The sequence below is a fragment of the Podarcis erhardii genome (genome assembly GCF_964252035.2).
Source record: "Podarcis erhardii genome assembly, chromosome: 5".
NCBI classification, from domain to species: Eukaryota; Metazoa; Chordata; class Lepidosauria; order Squamata; family Lacertidae; genus Podarcis; species Podarcis erhardii.
In genome coordinates, this window is record NC_138509.1 from 53298253 (window position 1) to 53319397 (window position 21145).

At 41.9% G+C, this 21145-nt stretch overlaps 1 protein-coding gene and 1 long non-coding RNA gene across 5 annotated transcripts in view; one reads left to right on the forward strand and one right to left on the reverse strand.

The window, feature by feature from the left end:
* MXI1 (MAX interactor 1, dimerization protein) overlaps positions 1-21145 on the reverse strand; it is an 81419-nt gene that overhangs the window by 41607 nt on the left and 18667 nt on the right. For all 3 annotated transcript variants that reach the window (XM_081863455.1, XM_081863454.1, XM_081863456.1), the window contains exon 3: positions 1994-2023. In XM_081863455.1, coding sequence (XP_081719581.1) covers positions 1994-2023 — 30 coding nt within the window. The remainder of the gene's footprint in view (positions 1-1993; positions 2024-21145) is intronic.
* On the forward strand, positions 1347-4867 carry LOC309342678. 2 transcript variants are annotated; one of them, XR_014156983.1, is made up of 2 exons: positions 1347-1762; positions 4703-4867. It is a non-coding gene; the product is annotated as an uncharacterized lncRNA (long non-coding RNA). The 2 variants fall into 2 exon arrangements; XR_014156984.1 differs by lacking the exon at positions 1347-1762 and adding an exon at positions 2007-2090.

Consider the following 21145-nt stretch of genomic DNA (forward strand, 5'->3'; position numbering starts at 1 on the left):
TCTGCACTGAACACATGAAAGGATCTCTCTCTCTCTCTCTCTCTCTCTCTCACACACACACACACACACACACACACACCCCTCCACTTTAAGCCTACCCCTGTACACCTGTATGCATTAAAAGGGCTCTTGAATCCTTCCCATTGTGGTAGATGGCCTTTGCAGGCAAGAAAATAAAGTCCAGCTTCTCCCATTTGAATTTTGTGCTATGCATCTGTTGCTCCTTCCCCTGTTTTCTTTCAGAACTTGACCTCCTTTGCATTCCCACAGACCTATCAGAATTTCCTCTAGTGTTTTTTCCCCTTTCTAAAATCCCCTCCCCCTCACAAAACTATTGGTGTCTCAAAAGCATGCAGCTGTGTGCACTTTTAGCATTATCGTTAATTGAAATTGCAAGCTCAGCTCAAGACAACAACAACGGGCCCAGCCCCCAGCCCTTTGCAGAAGGAAGTAAACATACACAGGAAACCCACAAAGAACAGGCTTGCGATGTCAGGGGACAAGGCAGGACACCAAAACAAAAACTACAAAGCGCTGCTGTGACAGAGGGACGCTGGTGCGCACACAGAACCTTTTGATTTTGTGGAAGCACGTTAACTTCTGCTGTTCCAGCCAGAGAGTTGTGGCTGTGTCTTTAGCGAGGATGCTAAGCTGGAGATGCCCCTGCTGCGGGTGGCGTGGGGGGAACCCGTTTCAGTCCGAGGGTTAGGCTCCAATCTGAGCACCTTACCAGAGGGCCACATGCTGGGGGTGGAGAGGGCCTGAGGCAAAAGTGAGCAAGGCAGCAAAGGTGAATTTTACCTTGCACAGGAAGCTAATTTCTACCCACACTCATACAGCCCCCTCTCTATTCTCCACCCAGGCAAGCAAGATACAGAGTACGAGGGCAGACAGAAGACATTCAGAGGTTGGTGAGGAGAAGCTTTGCCCCTCCAGATGTGGCTGAACTCCCATCACCTCGGACCATCATCCAGGTTTGCTGGGGCTGGTGGAGTTGTAGTTCAGCAACATCTGCAGGGCAAAAGGGTTTTCCGCACCTGTTCAAGGAGTTGATGAGGCAGAATTTGTGAAGGGTGTGGCCAACAGCCAGACAGAGCAGTGGTTGGGTCCCATTGGAGCACCAGGCCTGAGGTCCCCTCTTCATTATCAGTGGATTCGGAAGGCGGTCTGAGTAAGTCTCCCCTTCCCATGCAAGAGGTTTTCCCTTCCATAGGACCATATCAGCGAGCCTGGGAACAGTGATTCAACCAGCCTCCCTACACCCACCCTCCCCAATCCTGAAGATACGTTTATAAATAGGAAGCCTGGGTACAATGATAGCATCCTGAAAGCAATGCCATAACCCGATCTGCGTGTGAACTAAGTCCCTGTTGTCTCAGTAGTATTTATATTACTCTAACTCCTGTTACAAAGGAGATGAGTCATAGAGTAGAGCTAGCCAAGCAACAAAACTGCATGGCTTGCTGAAAAACTTGGGCTCAAGGATAAGCAGGCTGCATCCTGAAGCACGTTACAAGAGCACCACTCCAGAGGAGCAATGGCTAGCCAGATTTAAAAGCCATTGGACAATGCCATTTCCCTGCAATAGGCAGGGATTATGACAGGCCTTAACATGTAGTGTCTGAGAAATCCGATACCCTAGCAACCTCATGTATGGACACTGACCCAATCAGATTTCAGTTTGCAAAGAGAAGAGAAACAGTATTTCTTCTGCATACAGATGAGCTGCAAAAATGGGTCACTTCTTTGCATTTCGGGGAGGGTAAGAGAGGTACTTCTTCTTTCCAGATCTTTGCATGGATGTGTGTGTGTGTGTGTGTGTGTGTGTCTGTGTGTGCACGCTGTTTTGTTCCGTTTTGAAAAAAGCACTCACCTGGTGCAATGTGGCATTTCCAGGCTGCCAGGGCAAACCAGAGGAAAGCTGAAGGGTTTAACATTTAGACACACTGATAAAAGTTTGCATTTTCAGGAAGACAGTTTATCAGTAACTTACCGGTTCTTTTCTAGTTCGTTGTGCGTAGATCTGGAAGATAAATCAAGAAGAAAAGGATTAGCCATTTTATAACTTCAAGAGCCAATTCCCCTAAATTGTGAGCAGTTTTTCTTTATTAGTTACAATGGATCAGAGCAGCACATTCAACCACGCACACAAAGAACTACCTTATTTTTCCATGTATAGGACTAGGTTTTTTTACAAAAAAAATAGGTTTTAAATTGGGGCTCGTCTTATACACTGGTAGTGCTGAGGGATGTTTTCTTAATTTGGAATCCCCCAAAATACGGGGCGTCTTATAGACGGAAAAATACGGTACTTACTGACCCTACAAGTACAGGTCCTTAATTATTGTTTAAATATTTGGAGCTCTTGATCTTATTATACCAACGGTTTTCAAGGTTTGGGATTTTCATTCATTTCACTTGCTCATTGTTTCAGCCACCACCAGTGCCCTGTATGAAGCAGCGTGGCCCACATAATTTTAGAGTTATGGTACAGCTTACACAGGTTAGTTAGCACAAGATGAAAACAGAGATCTGGGAGAAAGCCCTGAGTACAGTCATACATTGGGTTGCGATTGCTGTGGGTTGCGCATTTTTGGCTTACGGATGTGCCGAAACCCAGACGTACCGGAACAGGTTACTTCTGGGTTTCAGTGCTCGCGCATGCGCAGAAGCACTAAATTGCACTTTGCGCATGCGCAGAAGCGCCAAATCGTGTCATGTGCGTGTGAAGACACAAAACTGTGGGTTGCAAACGCGCCTCCTGCATGGATCACGTTCGCAACTTGAGGTTCCACTGTACTCATGAGGCTCCTCAGATCATATTTCAGCTCCCATTGATCATCTGTTCACTTCTTCCCGTAAACAAATCAGAAGTTGAAACAGTGAAAGAGGTTTCAAACTCAGGATAAGTCATCCTGAACAAGCCAATTTATGGAAGTTTTAATTATTTTGAGCAATTTTGCAAGTTTCCAAGGCCCTTTGTATTAATGAGACTGCAAACTTTGTTGTTCATTGGCCTACATCATGGATAGCATAACGGAAGCAGGAGACAATGAATGTTTGGATCCCATCAAACTCTATATTATTTAAAGTGCTAACCGTAACCAACAAGATCCTATGACTTTAAAAAAATTGACATAAAAGAATTTGAGAGCAGCATGTATATTTTATGATAGACTAACTTAAAATAAGAGGTGAGTGGCTTAGAAAAAGAATAGAAAGAAATATCCATTTGTTTGCCAATTGACATCACACTTGGTTGAAGGCCAACTATTTCCTTTTAATAAATTAAAAATATTTATAACTCACCCTTCATCTACAGATACTTGGCCAGGGTGCAAAACTTTAAAAACCACCATACAACAAGCACCGAAACCCTCAAAACAAATAGAGGGAGATAAAAATAACAAAGCAGGCTAATAAGCAACTAAACCATAATATGCCTGGGCAAATAATAGGTTTTGACCTGGTGAAAAAATATTGTCAGAGCCAATCTCACTTCTAAGGGCAGGATATTCCACAAACAGGGTGCCACCACAGAGAAGGCTCTCTTCTGCATCACCACATACCACATCTCCCCCAGTGATAGGACATGTTGAAGACACTCCTTCGATCTTAAGAAAGGGGCAGGCTGATATAGGGAAAGGCACTCCTATAAACTATCAACATCTAAAAAAGATCCTTGCAGAGAATCCTAATGACAATAGAATTGACTTCAAAACTACAGTACAGTAGTTCCAAACTCAATGGCGATTCCTCTATTAAATCAGAAGCTTCTTAAGAAATAAGGGTAGGGGAACTGGTGAACAGGGCCAACTTTTGCTGGGCAAGTAGAATACACAAAGATTAATCTGAATTACTCACACCTCCAACCTGGAACTGAATGGATGGCAAATGCATAAGCCACTAACTATAATATTGTCAGGAATTTGGAAGCTGGTTCTAAGAAGCATAGTCTCCTATGTTCTGATGGACAGACGCCTGGCTCCTCTCCCACTGTGCAAATTATTACAAAGCCTAGAGCAGAATGCACAAGTGTAAAAAGAAAACCAGCAACAGTCAATGAACTTTTTTTTAGCCTAAAGATGTATGAGCATTTGGAGTAAAATCAAATGTAAAAACAATGGGACCCTATTGTCACATGCTATGCAGAAACTTAGAAATAAAAAAAAAAAGATGAGAGGACAGAACTCACATCCTTCCGGCGTTCTCATAAGAATTCTTCTCCACCATCTTGAGATTTTGTTGACCAAGCCATTAAATGTATGTTTGAGCTCATTGGTATAACACAGCTGCACCCCTACCCATTTCTTAGGTTGTCCCCATAATAACCAGCAGTCATCAGAATGTTATAAACATCCTTTTAATCTCTATTTTGGAACAACTAGTTTTAAATTTCACACACACACATATCATATTCCTATTCATACACTGTATTCTTTGGACTGTGCACTGTGTTAAAATACATGCATTTCAACTATTAAATAAGAATGAAAGAGGGGTGGGAGACACAACAGTTCTCCCATGTCCCAAGAAATACAAACGAAATTCCTTTGAACTGTATTTCAAGCAGCAGCATCTAAAGGTATAGAAATAAAATCTGACACTGTTGTGAACTTACGCATTCGGAGTAATCTGTGTGTAAATTACTGCGTGTAAATCCAGTGTGTTATTAGTTTTATTTACTGTTATGTTCCTGCAGGAGATGTCTCCCTCTTCCTGGAGATTCCATTAATGGCTCCAAACCCAAAGATATGTAAGGGATTGAATTCCAACATTATAATCAAGCCAGTCATGAAGGTTGGCGCTGAAAGAACAAAGTTCGGCCCACCGCTGGGAACAAAATTAAAACAGCAGGCTCTCCCTATTTCTTCTCACACAGGAGACTCTTTATTACTTATCTTCCTTCTATCAGACACCAAAGCTGAGGAGGGTTGCCATTTTTCCATGAAACTGGAAAGTTTATTATGTGATTTATAACCATATTGGCATAAAGTAGTATGAATTTTCCCAGACAAGGAAGGGGGGGTGGAGGGGGGGACCTCTGCCGCTTCTAAATATATCCTGTCAGACTATTACGATGAACAATCCTTAAAATAGAAAGCATTTTCAAATACATCTAGTGTTCTCCTTGGTAACTTGAGGTATAATCAGAATTCTCTCCTCAGAAATCTTTGCCATTTCTTCCATAGCTTCCTCGTAGTAAGTACACTCATAATTGCCTCTAAACTAAAAATTATAATCATTCAATGGAGTAACGTCCTGACTTTCTGTTAGATCGTATACACTCATGTGTTAAGTATTGCCCACGACTGTGACTAAATTGTGTGGTTGCATAACCATCGCTCAGTTGTATGCTAGACAGAATTTGGCTAACAGTGCACTCCTCTAAGTGTCTTTTTAGAACTAAGCCCCACTCTCTTGAAGGGGTTTACTCCCTGGTAAGTGTATGTGAACAGCAGTCTGAATCCTAGTTAGCGTTTTGGTTTTTTAAGCAGAATTTTATTCCTTATGGATGTCCACATGACCACCAGATTAATTCCATTTTTATTTCTATTTTGGTAAAGGCAGAGAAAAGAGCCTCGATACTGTATACAGCATTTACAGAATTTCTGTGAGGCTGAAGGGACGAAATGTTTGCCCAAATGACGATTTTGGTACAGGACATCACAGTTTTTCAAAGTAGCAGCCTTATTACATATACACATAACGCTAGCCAGAAGTGGAGCTAAAATCTGATGAGGAAAAGGGATTAGCTGCAGAACAGCACAAACGGTTCCAATTCTTATTATTCTTGTTTACCAGATTTGACTCAATTGCACGCAGTTGTGTTTCCAGACTGGGGCCTTATATCACAAATGGGTCATTCAGATACAATCTCTCTGTGTGTGTAGTTGGCTTCCACACACCCCAGTTTTCTCAATCCTGCGTATTCATCGTTTTTCCACCCATGTGGGTTTGTTGCCCCACTTCTACATCACAAACTACACAAACTTTTTCTATTCAGGACACCTTTTCATAAACAATTCTCAGGAAGTGCACAAGAGCAAATGTTGCAAGCCTTAGTTATCTTGTTTCACAATAAGCAAAAATAGAGACTTGTAGTTTTTGGTTTTTTTGTGGGGGAGGGTGGACATTTCCATTTGTTTGTTTCTAATTTTAGTACCAAGGTTTTGCACAAGAGGGATAAATATTTTTATCTAATTTTAAAGCCTAGAAAGTGTGGGGCAAAAGGTAAATGTGGAGGAGCCCATAGTCTCAGAGGTACATACACACACAGTAGAGAGATCTTGAAAAACAGCCTTTCCTAATCAGGTTGCTGAAATTCAAATGTGCCTTCAACATCACACAGTTGGTGGAAATAAGCCCACTCATATCATTTGAGCTACCAGGAAGAAAATGGTTAGATTGTGCTCAACTGGGAAGCAAATGGAAGTCTAGGGGTGTTGTGTTAGAAGCCACCCACCCAAATCACACACCCCAAAATGCTAACAAGCTTCCATACCAGCTGTAATTGCAGATGTCTTAATGGGTTGCTTTTACTTATCAGATTTTCTATAGTAAGGGGAGATCCATATTATTATTATTATTACTTTTGAAGCATGGACCAGTATTTTAATGGCAATGATGTCATGTGGAAACTAAAAAAAAGAACAAAAACCAAAACCAAGCCTTGTCTACATGAGCAGCACCAATTCCATAATAAACTCCTATCTGGAAGCACTCTTAGTCACAATTCAGCATAATGCTTACTCCCTCAGTAAAGCAAGCTTTATTCCATCATTGTATATTTGCTGAATTTTGTGGCACTGCTCTATACTCTGCTGCCTCCATTTCAGAAGGCTATGTGGTTCTTCGATGCTGACCCCTTACTTTAGAACACAGGTGGGAAATGTGGGCCCCACAATAACCCCTCCCCCCAGCTGTCTGAGAACAAACGGGTACGTTTCTGTCATTCACGCCATGGCTTCCCCTAAAGAATCATGGGAACTGTAGTTTACCACTCACTGAGCTACAATTCCCAGCACCCTTAACAACCTAAAGATTCTTTGTGGGAAGTTATGAGCTTTTAAATGTACAGCTCTCTCTCACACACACTGAAATCAGAAAGAAATAATTTCATTCGAAATTCGAAATTCAGAGGACTCGTAATTCAAACCTGATGTAGCCATGGGGAAAACAGAAGCAAATCTATCTTTATTCTGGATTAACCAGTCCAGAAGGCATGTCCTGGCTTTGCCAATCATTAATTCTAGCTCTGTCACTGGCATGGGCAAATGCACAGACAGACATGGATCAATTACCTCCCTGCTCCCCCCCGCCCCCCGAAAAAAAACACACACTGGGGAATCCTCCTCTTGACAGAAAATAAGCTGCCCAGCATTTGCAATTCCTTACTACAAAGTATCAGGCAGTGCAAAGTTAATTAGCGCAAGTCTTTAAGGTAATAGTTGAACAGTCACAAACAGATCTCTTGGGTAAGCCACTCCCCTCCAGCCTGACATAGTCCTAATAGTTGGGTGTAGGCTTAAAATGCTTCATCTTGGAGAAAGGCCCAGTGAATGGTCTGGAAACACCCAATATTGCAGAGTTACCAAAACTAAGCAGATGAGTAACCTGAAGGTCACAGGGCATATTATGATGATTTTAATGAAAAATAATTTTTAATGTTTTCCAAGAATATTTGTAAAAATTATGGCCATGAGCCATCGTAGATTGCTGGATGCGGATCTCCTTCTGAATAAGGAGTGGTACGGCTGTGGCATGAGCTTTTCTTCTTCTTTTAACTTCGAAAAGAGTCACATGGATCCAAAGGTGCCCTTCCACTCAAAGCAAGATCGGATCCTACTTGGCAGAACATTTCACAATGAAGTGAAATCCAGAGGTGTTCTTCCATTTGCACAAGATAACGTTCTCTCTTTCCTAACCGGATCTTGTATCTTGTTTTAAGCCTCTTTACACATGTCCAAAACACAGTCCAATACAGAGATGGGGAACTTCTGGCTTCTAGTTGTTGCTGGACTACAATTCCCATCATCCTCTGTAACTGTTTGTGCTTGTCTGGGGCTGGTAGGTGCTGCAGCCCAACAACCACCTGGAGGGCCATAAGTTCACCATCCCTGTCCTAACAGCTGGGTTATATGAAGTTCCTCACTGGGAAACATTGGCAAGTAAGGTGTTTGAAATCCCCCAAACCCTGCTGCAAAACAAGCTTTGCAACAGAGAAATATTTACTATGCACTGGAGAGCTTCATGTACCCAGTGTAGAGGCCTGCCGTTGCATAATGCCTTTGCAGCTGCAGGTACTTTGTGCAGCAAGGTCTCCCCTAGTGCTTTGCACAACAGTTTGCAGAACGGCACTAGGGAACAAACCCATTCTACCCGCCCTTCTTTGTAACCTAACCTACCATCGTCTTTTTTTCCAAAGTAGATATTACAAAGGAGGAATGTACTTTCACATTTCTAAAACAATTCATACATCAAAGCAGCTAAAGATCTTTTCACATCAAGGCAGCATGCAGAAACATATGAGCAACAGAACAATGAGGCTGTTTCTCTCCCGTCTCCCCATATAAACCCGTGTTGCTGTTGACGTTCCCTGTAAACTGCAAAATCCAAGACAGAATAGAGTCAACAGCCTTCTTTGCACATTCATACTGATGAACTTAAGAAACGTAGGGAAGAGGACATAATTCACAGTTCTGCTGCTATACTAGACTCGTTGAAAGAAATAGGAATTCAAGAGAAGTCGTGTTTTGGAACAACACGTCCTGGAAGGTTATTTAAATGTACAGACCTGACCTAACCTGGTGAATAAAAGGCATACAACACATTGGCCCAGTTCACACATCACATTAAACCATAATCTGATAACAAGAACGGGTTTAATGTGCATGAGTAGTGTACTCGTCCAAATAACTTATTGTGCTACAAAGAGTAGGGTACTTTTGAACTCTGCTCAAAAGTTCCTGTGGTGTTCCTTAGAAGGCTGGATTGTTGTGTTGCCTGGACGTGAGCTCATAGTTTCTTTCCTCCAAAGAAATCCTGAGTGATAACCAATGTTTGTTCTGGGCTTACTGCTTATGGTTTGTTTGAAGAAAACAATCCACAAGCCTGGTCTGAACAACAAGCCAAACTCAGTCTTCTTTCATCTGCGGTATGGCAACAGCAGGAGGAGGGGACCACCCCTGCAGAAACATCTGAACAGAATGCACCAGCACATTTCTCATTCAAATTATACCACAGCTAGTTGAAAACCATGGTTTCATATGATGTGCCATCTAGGCCAATGACTATAATACACCCACTAGAGTATGAGGGCCAGTTTGCAAAATGGCAATTGCAATGCTTTGAGCAGGACTGCTAACCCAGACCTTTGCTACTAGTAAGTTATTGAAATATTAAGCAACATCAAGTCCTCAGCACAACCAAGACAATGTAAAATAATACATCTGCTTAACCTAGTTTCTTTATTTAAATAAAATATGTTGTTCCAGGGAATGGAAAAACGACCTTTAGAAATACAGCCTCATGAATACCCAAAGTTAACCCCTACAGAGGCATAGAAAGTAACTCTTGGAGGAGAAGCAAGCAATCCTGGAAATTGATTGCAACTCACAAGATTCTCTTTACATATATTTAAATTCACTGCAGTGTCACTACATGTGTTTTATATTTAAAATGTTACATCCATGGGCACTGCCTGTGTCTTTTTTTTTATTACTATACACTACTAAGATGGCACAGCCACTCTAAACATAATAATTATAAAAATATACTTGGGAAACAATTCATATGGCCATTTTTTACATATATAAGAGTCACCACCTGATGACTATGAAACACTTCCAATGGTATAATAAAACAGTGACCATGTTATCAAGGGGTACATATAAAAGATCTCTGCACTACACAAAGTTACCAGGATGCTATCTAGTGATGACTTTTCCATGTCAAAAGTGGCCATTTAAAATCAAGCCTATGTGTGAAAATAACCCAGCCTTTGTTTTTCCATGTTCACTTTTTCAATTAGAACAAATAAATGTGACTTATAAAAACTGACACAGAACTGTAAATTACTTGCAGTTTGATCAGTTTCACTGCCCATCTCAAACAATGTTTCTTCGCTTGGTTTCTGGGTGCCAAGACCTTTGGGATTGGTTGGACATGTCAATTGATTTTAAATATCTGTATTGATGAATTTATATTTCCTTAAGATTTATTTTATTATTCGATTTATTATTCCGCCTTTCTTCCATGATGGAACTTGGGTTCCTAAGGCAATTGGTCTCCCATCTAAGCAAAGACCTGACTTAAGACCAGCAAGATTGTAGCATCATATGCCTTTGGATCACACCCTGGGAGGAATGATATTAAGCTAAAATTCAGAATGGCAGAGGAAGCAATTGGGCAGGTTTGAGCTTGAGCTATGTTTTAACTTGAGGCATAGGTCAAGTCACAGAGTGATAGTTAGAATCCAGTCAGAATGTACCTGCATCCTAATAGAGTCACATGCTTCTTCACTGGTCTGCCCTCACTAGAATAAACCTAAAAATATGCTCCAGCAAAAAAAGAGATTTAGTACCATAGGGTGAAGAAGCTCAAGTAGAATGTGCAACTAGCCCAAGGTCACCCGCTGAACTTCATAGCAGAGTTTAGATTTGAGCCCAGGTCTTCCAGATCCTAAAGGGACGTGGGTGGCGCTGTGGGTAAAACCTCAGTGCCTAGGACTTGCCAATCGTATAGTCGGCAGTTCGAATCCCCGCGGCGGGGTGAGCTCCCGTCTTTCGGTCCCAGCTCCTGCCCACCTAGCAGTTCGAAAGCACCCCTAAGTGCAAGTAGATAAATAGGTACCGCTTTATAGCGGGAAGGTAAACGGCGTTTCCATGTGCTGCGCTGGTGCTGGCTCGCCAGAGCAGCTTCATCACACTGGCCACGTGACCCAGAAGTGTCTCCGGACAGTGCTGGCTCCCGGCCTCTTAAGTGAGATGAGCGCACAACCCTAGAGTCGGACACGACTGGCCCCTACGGGCAGGGGTACCTTTACCTTTACCTTCCAGACCCTAGCCTTCCACTGGAGTCACACTGCCCCACTGCTGAAACCTGGTACCAAGACTCAAACTCAGAATGATAGCAACAAGTCTGTGCATTCAAACACAGGGCTACCTCAGTCACAGGAAGGTGGGAGGCAAAGAGAACATTATTTTTACAGCAGCAAAGCAATGTGTGCAAGGGGGCTCTAAACCCCCTCTGCAACTCCCCCCCCCCCCAAGTTCCAAGTGCTTTTCACCCAGCCAAGGTTACTGCTGGGATCAGAGGCGTAAAAAGGTGCTCAGGGAGAGACATTCTGGGTGGAGCAAGGATTCTTCTCCATTCCATGAGATTCCTTCCATCTTTGCACGTGACGGAGGTAGTTCCACGTTTAAATGCAAGGGACTGTTGCAGTCACCTCTAGGTTGGCCCCAGGTTTTACATCACAATCAGCTCATCTCTTCTACAATAATAACATGTGCAGCATGATTTCTTCTTGTCTCCATGAGAGCTTGGAAGGTAGTGAAGAGCCAAGGCTCAGTGGCGTAGTGTGGGGGGTGCAGGGGGGGCCGGCCGCACCGGGCGCAACATCTGGGGGTTAGGGTTAGGGGGCGCAAATCCACGGGCTAGGGGGCACAAATTACTTGCCTTGCCCCGGGTGCTGACAACCCACGCTACGCCACTGCCAAGGCTGAAATATTGCGGAACTCAACCAACCAGCAAAATGTTTTGTCATAACCATTAGGAATCACTACAACACAGGAGCAGAAAGAGAATATGCCAAAGGTTTCCGCACTGTGAAACCAACAAGGAATCAAGATTAGAAATGGATTAATATGTATGGTCTCGGAGCTACCAACATGAGTTTGGCCAAACTGCAGGAGGCAGTGGAAGACAGGAGTGCCTAGTGTGCTCTGGTCCATGGGGTCACAAAGAGTCAGAAACGACTAAATGACAACAATGTGTATGGTCTGGAATTTGAAAGTAACCAGGAGAACTATCAGTAATCTACATTTGGATCCAGATCAGGCAGTTATTTCACTGAACATTTCTGAGTATGGCGGTTATCAAACTATGTCTGTTAGATCTGTGGCACTTTTGCTGCAATGCCGTTTGTAGAGCTCTGGCCAAAAGACACAAAAGTATAACATCAACACTAAAAAAATCAGGGTTGGATGTGGTGGTGGTAAAGAGCTAGGTGTCTGTATCAGATATTTATGATCCAGGTTTAGAGAGGCCTGAGCAATATTTCAGACACTTTTGTGGTGTGTGTGTTTCATTTTCAGTGTTACTAATCCATATAAACCAATATTCAGTTACAACAACAAGTAATAAAATAAAAGTTACAGAACAAAAACAAAACAACTCAAACATATTGCTCAGCTTTATAGATAAAATAAAGTATCTTATTGTATCTTATTGAGGGCAGTTTTCAATATTTTCATAACATGGTAAGTCGAAAAGACACTTTTTCATAAAATCCACATATTCCAAAAGGCTTTAGGTAATATTTCTAAACTGCAAGGGCAACTTCAAGAGTACCTTGAAGCTTGCTTTCATGCTCAGAATGTACACATCACCAGGGTCAGACCAGTGATAACTCCAAAGGAATTTTGTTCACCATGCCTTGTGTGTATTTTCAACTATCTGTATTGAAAAAAGCTAATAGTCTTTAGTTTAAGATAAGAGGCACCTCTTCTTTCATTAGGCACCTTGGATCCTGCTGTCCTCAACCAGAGTGCTTTGCTCGGGCAGGAGTAGCCAAGATGGTACCCTCAAAACGTTTCAGATTACAACTCCCATCAGCTGCATGCTCAAAGGTGATGGGAGTTGTAGTCCACAGCATCTGGAGAGCACCACTGCATTAGGAACATTTGGTTACAGAGGACAGTTGTTGGACTAGATGACCTGCAAGTCCTTTCCAGAAAAAAGATCTCATGGCATTAAAGTCTGTAGAAGCAGAAGCCAGGATTGCAATAAAGCAGGCACAAACCTAAAGCCACAAAAATAGTGCTAACTCTTCCTCCAAAAACCTAGCAACAGCAGTGTTCAGTTTCTAAGAAATACACAGCTCCCTTTCTGATAAGTGTGGGGTGGTTCCCACATCTGGCCTCCTACGACCAGCCTGATAGGAATATCAGACAGTCTACAGACATCCAGGAAAGCTGTGGTCTCTGTAGCTAATAAAACCTTAAAGGAGGTCATGTTGGACCTCTTGGGGCTAAATATATCATCCATCCTACCTCAGGGCAGTACAGGATGTCCTGTGCCCTTCCTTTCCCCTCATGGCAATCCTATTGGGCCAGCCACTATTATTCAACCTAGCGTCACCCAGCAAGCTTTGTGGCAGCATGGGAATCTAAACCTGAACCTCCCTGGTCCTAGCTTGACACTATAACCACTACACCACACTGAATGCATTCGTGATCTTTCCTATGGGTAAACTTTTGGCCACCAAATCAGCTTCCTCAAGCCAGCAATGCTCAGCAGTTCTCCAGAGGCACCTGGTTTTAAAGCAGTCGCTAAGCTTCAGAAGTGTCAGAATAACAGAAAGACCAAGTCATCTTGCTGCATAACCAAAATATTAAGTCCACCTGGTTAGGCAGCAGCCGAAATTCACGTGCTTTCAAGCTGGATTTCATTTGGATTAGAATCCAGTGAAAGGAGCCAACATATATTTCCACAATATATACACCACCCCTATTTTCTTGGCCAAACAGGAAGAACAATGTACATGCAGAAGTGAGCAGCCCAGTTCTGTCAAAAAGCATCGCCTACTGCAAGCCTCTCCTTTGCCACAGGGTTCTGGGATAGGAGTTCAGGCAAAACAGGTATTTTGTATCGCACAAATCTGGCACATATAATTAAAGTCTCTCTATCCCCAAGTATTTGCACTTCCTAGATATTACCAGGTACTGGACAACATCCCATGTATGTGGTCTGCATATTCTAAAAATATCAGCCCTGCAAAAGAGTTTAAGAGGCCTACATCCTACATACGTTGTCACAGCTCCAATACATTGAGGCGGGAAGAGAAGAGTCAGAAGGTAGATCTCTAAATCCATAAAATCAGGAGTAACCCAGCACAGCTGACATTGCACACAACCCCATGTGGTTGCTGGCATCTCAATGCCACCTGCTATCACGTTCGTCTTGTATACTGTGGCTCAGTTATCTGTCAGAATTCAATCGTGTGTAATGAACTCGGGACACACTGCACACAACAGTGACACATTCGTGTGCACCATATATAAAACGCACCTGCAAATATATATTTGGAAACACAGCTTCAGGGCCATTCACATTTTACTTTTTAAATGTGGACACATGCTACATTTTTAAAAATGCCAAACTACTTTAGTCGTGCCATCAGTTCTAAACGGTACCTGGGCATTTAAATGGTTAGGTTTCTCTGCAGTGTGCACAGAAATGGTGACTGAAAAAGGATTGGGCCCCACTTCTGTTTATTGCAGGGAAGCCCAGCCACTTAAATGGGCATGAATCATCCACAACTGATGGCACAACACATGGAATTTGCTATTTAAATTCTGGTAGTTTTGAGTACTCAGGTTAAGAGAGAGAGAGAAAGAGAGAGAGAGAGAGATGAACAAGCCCTTACAGAATTCAAAATGATTCAATAACATCTGTATTTCATTTACCAGAAATCAAGGGCTAAAACAGAAAAAAGGACAGAAGAAAAAGAAATTCAATCAGAATTAAAACCTGAAACAGACCAATAAGGGGTGCTTCTGGGAGTAAAACCAAAACCAAAACAAATAAACCCAAATCCATTACAACAAAACAAGTATAGAGCAAAGGATCTGGGAGGACCTTTCCATTATGATGATCCTCATGAATAAATTTTAAAACAATCTGGAAAGATCTTTTGATAATCAGTGCCCATATGCCTCATTTCATGCAGACAAAAATATCCTGAATTTCTACAGACAAAAATATTCTATCAGATAAGCAGTGCAAGCCTTAACACATCAGAGAAGAAACTTCAGCAGTTTAATTCATGAAAACATTTGCAGGATCAGGACCTTGGGGGTAACTGGCTTTTAAAAATATATCAAACCAAAACATATGCATTTATCCAGGCTTTTAACAAACAACAACGCCACTGTTTTATGTTGCCATTTTATGTTACTATTTTTATGGATTATGTAATTTTTTGGCCTTCCATTATTTTATAAGCCACTTTATGAATCTATTGAATTGAGAGATGGGTTATAAGTGGCTAAAATAAAATCAATCGAGGTTCAAATCCACTGAACACTTAAATGTGAACTAGCACTTCTGAAATCAGTAAGAATTACCATACTTACTCAAATCTAATGCTCACCTTTTTTGGCCAAATTATGTTGCGAAAATTAGGGTGTGCATTACATTCGGTGGCACATTTACATTTGCCAGCTTTTTTTAGTTGTTTCAAGGTTCTGAAAACTGAGGTGTGCGTTAGATTTTATGGGGCATTAGACTCAAGTAAATACAGTACTTCTAACTAAACTTGCATAAAATAATCCTACATAAGAGATTTTCATATCCCCTAATGGCACTAGCAGCAATAAGGAAGTAACTTTACTTGTGTAACATTATCACTATGTTCTGTGTTGCCACTCCACAGCATGTACTTAAGAAAATGCCAGCAGCCTTGCCAATTCTCTTTCTAAACAAGGGGGGGGGGACAGCACACCCTACAAACTGAAACCACTGAATTGTATACTGCCTAAACATAGCAAAACAGCAATTGACTTTTCTGACTGGGCCTAGATTTTGCAAAGAGCTTCAGGGCTCATCTGGGAAACATGACACTAAAAACAGTGCTGTGCCAGGTTTTCACAAATGTTTTTTATTTCAAAAGCAAGCGCTGCATTTTGAAGGGGGCAAAAAGTTTGCAAGAAACCTCCTACCTTCTTCCATGCCTGTTCATTGCCATTGTTCCTATTATATGTGTGTGTGTGTGTGTGTGTATTAAGGGCATCTTCACTATGCAATTCTAGCTAACTAGGGATCACACACTGTGAACAGAATGAAGTCATCGCACAGCCATATTTGAACATACAATGATTTCAGCAAGGGCAAAGGAAGTTTACCCACTGCCCTCACACTGAAGGAGAACAAGGAAAGAGAGAATGCATGCCTAAAGCTCAGGCCACCAGGCTGTTGGTCCCCAACTTGCTTCACTAGGCAATTTCATCATATGCCATCATTACACAGCAAATGTCCCTCCTTTTCTTGTTGCACAACATGAGCTAGGACAGACAGCACATAGGAATATGGATTCAGATGCAGACACTAACCATCTCCACTGCACTGATTTCAATAGGATACTCCTATGCAAGAAGAAGAAGAAGAAGAAGAAGAAGAAGAAGAAGAAGAAGAAGAAGAAGAGGAGGAGGAGGAGGAGGAGAGATGCTGGTATGCATATTCTGCACTGATAAAAGTGCTTTGAGTACCATCACAAAATGGCTGCTAAGGACGGCCAAAGTAAGAGGTTCCAGTGAGTGCTGTCACAATAAGCCTTGTGTACAACTATGTTCAGAAGTGCATCCCTATCCTGCCCTAACGAAATCAACTACATGTAACTAAACTGCTGCAATGGAGCAGCAATTGTGCCTCAGCAACAGGGATGCCTCCCCACCTCTACATACCTAACACCTTGCAAGGAGTTTCATACCCCTTTCACAAAGGGCTGTGCAAAATTGTCCAGAAAAGGGAGGCACATTTCTCACAGAAAGAAAATGTTCATGAAACTCAGTGCTCATCTCCCATTTTGGCTCAGCGCTACTTAAAACTACTTAAAATCAGGCCCCGGACATTCAAAAACAGTGTGGCTTGGAAGTATAGAAATTTGGGTGCACTTTGCATGTACATTCATAGAAATGTCTTCAGGATGAACAAAAATATTCCAAAATAAGTACTTTTTTCAGATATCTTCTTTGAAAGAGTAGAACAGCATGATGCCAAACATTGCCCTCAGTGGCTGATTCATACATAAGTATGGAAGGATTTATTTTTGTCAGTGTTTCCTCCCCGCTCCCCATTTAGGACTATTTGTCCTTGAAAATAGTTACAGAGTTTACCAAGTATACACATAGTGTACAGCAAAATCTCTTGATACTGTATAATGTATGAATGAAGGTTTTCCCCCCAAAAAAACAAGTATGCCCCATGACCTTATTGAGCTACTCATTCTCTCAATAGGTTTCTCTATTTTCTGTTATAGACCAATGCAATGCCCTCCATGGAGTCTGGGTTAGATCTACACTTAACTTACAATATCCACTTTGGCAAAGGAGATTGTGCTGTTTAGAAGCCAATCTTCATGCATGTCTACTTAGGAGCAAGTCTTAAATCAACAGGAACCAAATTCCGTGCTCAGAAATGCCATGTCTCTATAAATATGCTTAATATTGCACCATTGGTTCTGAAGGAAATTCCATACAGTTCAAATTAATTTGGCAGAGCCAGGACTAGTAAAGGATGATAGGGGATATGGCCCCTGCCTGGTGGTATAAGGAGAGAAAAGGAGCCAAGGGGAAAGAGGTCCCCTCACAAACCTTAATTTTAAATCCTAGCAAGGCCCACTTTTGCCTTCTGTCCCTTTAACGAGCATCTTCCCACAATGATGACAGCTAAACATGCTCTTCTAAAAATAAAAGCATGAATTGGATTGCAACACAAATAGTCAAGCCTACGGACCAAAATACCATAGCACTCTACTTACTCTACCTTACTCAGCATCAAGTCACTGTATTAGGTGTTTCAGAGATGCCACAAGTTTTGTTACAGAGCAACTCTCTCCAAATTGTGCACTTCCACTTTCCTACACAAGCTGGGTGTGAAGCTGCACCTCCTGACTTTGCCTACTAACAGCCACCAGTGCTCTCAGCCTCAATTTGCTGTATCCTTTCATGAACCCTGTTAGACTGAGGGATTACACAACAGACCATTTTAACTTCATTAACCTGATTATATGTTGGAAAAAGCATCCGTCTGCATGCATGCGGCTTTCTTGATTTCCTGCTCATGCAATAATGCTTTGGCTATTGAAGAGCCACCGAGGCTGCAATCCACCAGACTCCACTCCCACACAAGTCCTATTGAAACAATTCAGGGTTGTTCAGGAGCAGTACATGGGGAAGCACTGCTTTGGCATGCAAGGCTGAAATGAGTAACTGCTAGGCAAGCAGACGTGTTAACCACCCCTTCAGTTATAATGGGACAAAATGACATCTGTGTAGAAAACGGAAAATCCAAACCCGACCCCCGTTCACAACAAATAAGCATTAAAATAGTGAATGTCCAAAATAAGGACGCGACAAGAGTATATTTCGTAGGGGCTGAAAACGTGCAGAGGTTTCACCCAACAAAGCAAAGGCCGCATTCACATACAAGGTTAAACCATTAAGGATGGTTAGCTAAACCATACCGTGCACGAGCTGCCTGGCTTAAAGCTGTGTCTGAACCTGCAGTCATGGGTCAAACAGTCCAGGATTGCAGGTGCAGAGATAAAGCTGAACCAGATGCTCCATGGTTTGTTTCCCTGCTGCTGGAAGGGAGACGCAAAGCAGGAGCGCTCAGGTTGCATGCAATTTGTGAGCAGTTGGGTTTCACAAAAACAGCCAACATAGCTTAGCATTACATGTGAATGCAGTCGTAGGCCAGCTGTACATGCAGCACCCAGAGAATATCAGCATTCCTTTTGTAAATGGAAAAGTAATTTTCTTATAACCATTGCTACTTAGGCTAAGCAGAGAACCCCATAATCTACAGGCACTATAAGAACTATGATGTGATGTTTCACAGTTCAGGTATCTCCAATGGAGAACATTGCCAAATGATTATTCTGAGATCCTCAAGACACCGTCAGTTACCTGCTTTAGGCACTTTATTAAAAACGTCTCTCCCCCCCCCCCCCAGCCTTTCCTGATTTTCTTTTCTTTTCTTTTTCTTCTTATATCTTTCTCCCCCTCTGATGTGTTTACATTTTTATCCTGCTTTTAGTATCTGTGGGTCATATTCTCATGTTATGTTTTAGGGCACAGCTCCATGCTTTAAAGCACCATCTTGAACACTGCTTAGACTTTTTTTTAAGTATGAAAGCAGTCAAAAAAAATTCAGAACAAATAAACAAACAATGCTCGGGGGAAATGCCACAGCAAAAATAAATTACAAGTAGGGGGCCACAAAATTATACCTCCATCTCATGGAAACCAGCAGATTTTTCACCAGCCTGCTTCATTCACCACCTTATTCATGCCCTGCTAATTACCATGTTAGCTTGGTAGAAGCACAGCATAGCATACGTCATATGAAGAATACAGCACACAATTCTGCATGGCACTACTAAGGGAAGAGTGCAGGCCAAACTAAGCATGGTGGGGGCAGCCACACTGACTCGTGCAAATGGTGCAGTCATGTGAACCTAAAATGGTAGGTTCTATTATTTACAACAAAAGGTGCACATTGACAAGCAGAACTAAATTTTTGAATACTCCCTGTATTCCATCAAATCATGATTCTCCCTACCCACAAATCCAGTGCAATTCTGGTATTAGAAGCAGGCTGGTGAAAAATAAATTTAGTTTTATGCCTGTCCAGCCCACGGGGTTTGTTTGTTTTTTATGAAGTTCCTGTGATAATGAATGCTTCAGTGCTGGGAATCCTGATACTCAGTATATACACTCAGTATATACCCCCTGTTGTCCTACTGCTGATGCCAACACAGAAAAACAACAGCTTCTTCGTGGCAAATAATCTAAATGGTGTCAAATACTACATTTACCCTACTAAGTAAGGAAAGTTGTGAAGTAATCATTACTCCAGCTCTACTAAAGTGAAATTCCTCTTCCTGGAACAAAAACACTCCCTGAACATTATTTTATATGCTTTGAGGCTTGTTGGAGATTCAGAAAACATAGGCGAAGGCCTCAACAGTTAGAAACAGTTCTTCTAAATTCAGCCCTCCTTACCTATTAATACACTTTTATATTAACCACACACAGGCTTGTATGTTGAAGTGCTCTTCAATTTAGAACTGTTTGAGTCCTTCCCACCCCACCAATAAAGTCAACACTAGGAAGTAACAGAAATGCCATCAAGAAAACAGAAAGCACACTGAAAACTCATCACCAATTATGCCCATGAACTCTGCTCAAGATTTTACTCCAGAACATTCTATGACCACAGAGCTCTGGAAGTGGGAGGGGGACAAACCAAGGAGTAACCTTCCTTGTATTCATGGGACTGACTTTTGAATAAGCGTGCAAAAAGATGGGCTCTTAGATTTTCAGCCTTCTTTATCTCTGCCTCTTCTGTCTTTTTAGCAGTTCTCTCACCTCACACCTTGCTTCCTTTTACTCATGGTTCCTTCCCTATGTTTTACATTCCCTGTCCTTGCACACCCACCCCCCATACCTGAAAAGGGACAGTGCATATTCCTGCATTGCAGGGGGTCCTGCTGCTGCCTCTCTACCAGGCCCAGGACAAGCCTGATAGACTACAAAAGGACTGCTGCTGCCCAGCAGAGACCACTGTTTACATTCTTTTAAACTGCTTTTCAATTGTGTCTTGTTTTTAATTGTTTTTTTAATTGTTTTTAACTGTTTTTATGTGTTTGGGGGTGGTTATTCAGCTGTTTTTGTTCATATTTTGATTTTGTATTTTGGGTTTTTATATTGTAATTTTATCTTGTGAACCACCCTGAGACCTGCGGGTATAGGATGGGGGGTGCGCGCACGTATGTGTGTGTGTAAAACTAATGACCCTCAGGATCCCTTCCAAAGTCTGTCCACTTCCTGCCCTTTTAAATCTGGGGTCTTCCTTGGATGATGATGATTATTATTATTATCTGTTATCACAACCCAGGACAAAATTCCTGCGACTTTTGGGGGAACAAACCGGCAAAATTATTTTTAGGCAAATCTGCATGTTGTTTGACACATCATGCAACTAAAATGGCATCTATGCAGAAATTGTACATGTGGTATTCTGACATTATATATGGTTAATTCTGAGGGCATCGTTTAGCTTTAATAACTTCATGTCTCTACAAAATGGATTCTAAATTAACTTCAATACACACAAACACAAACATTTTAAAGAAGTG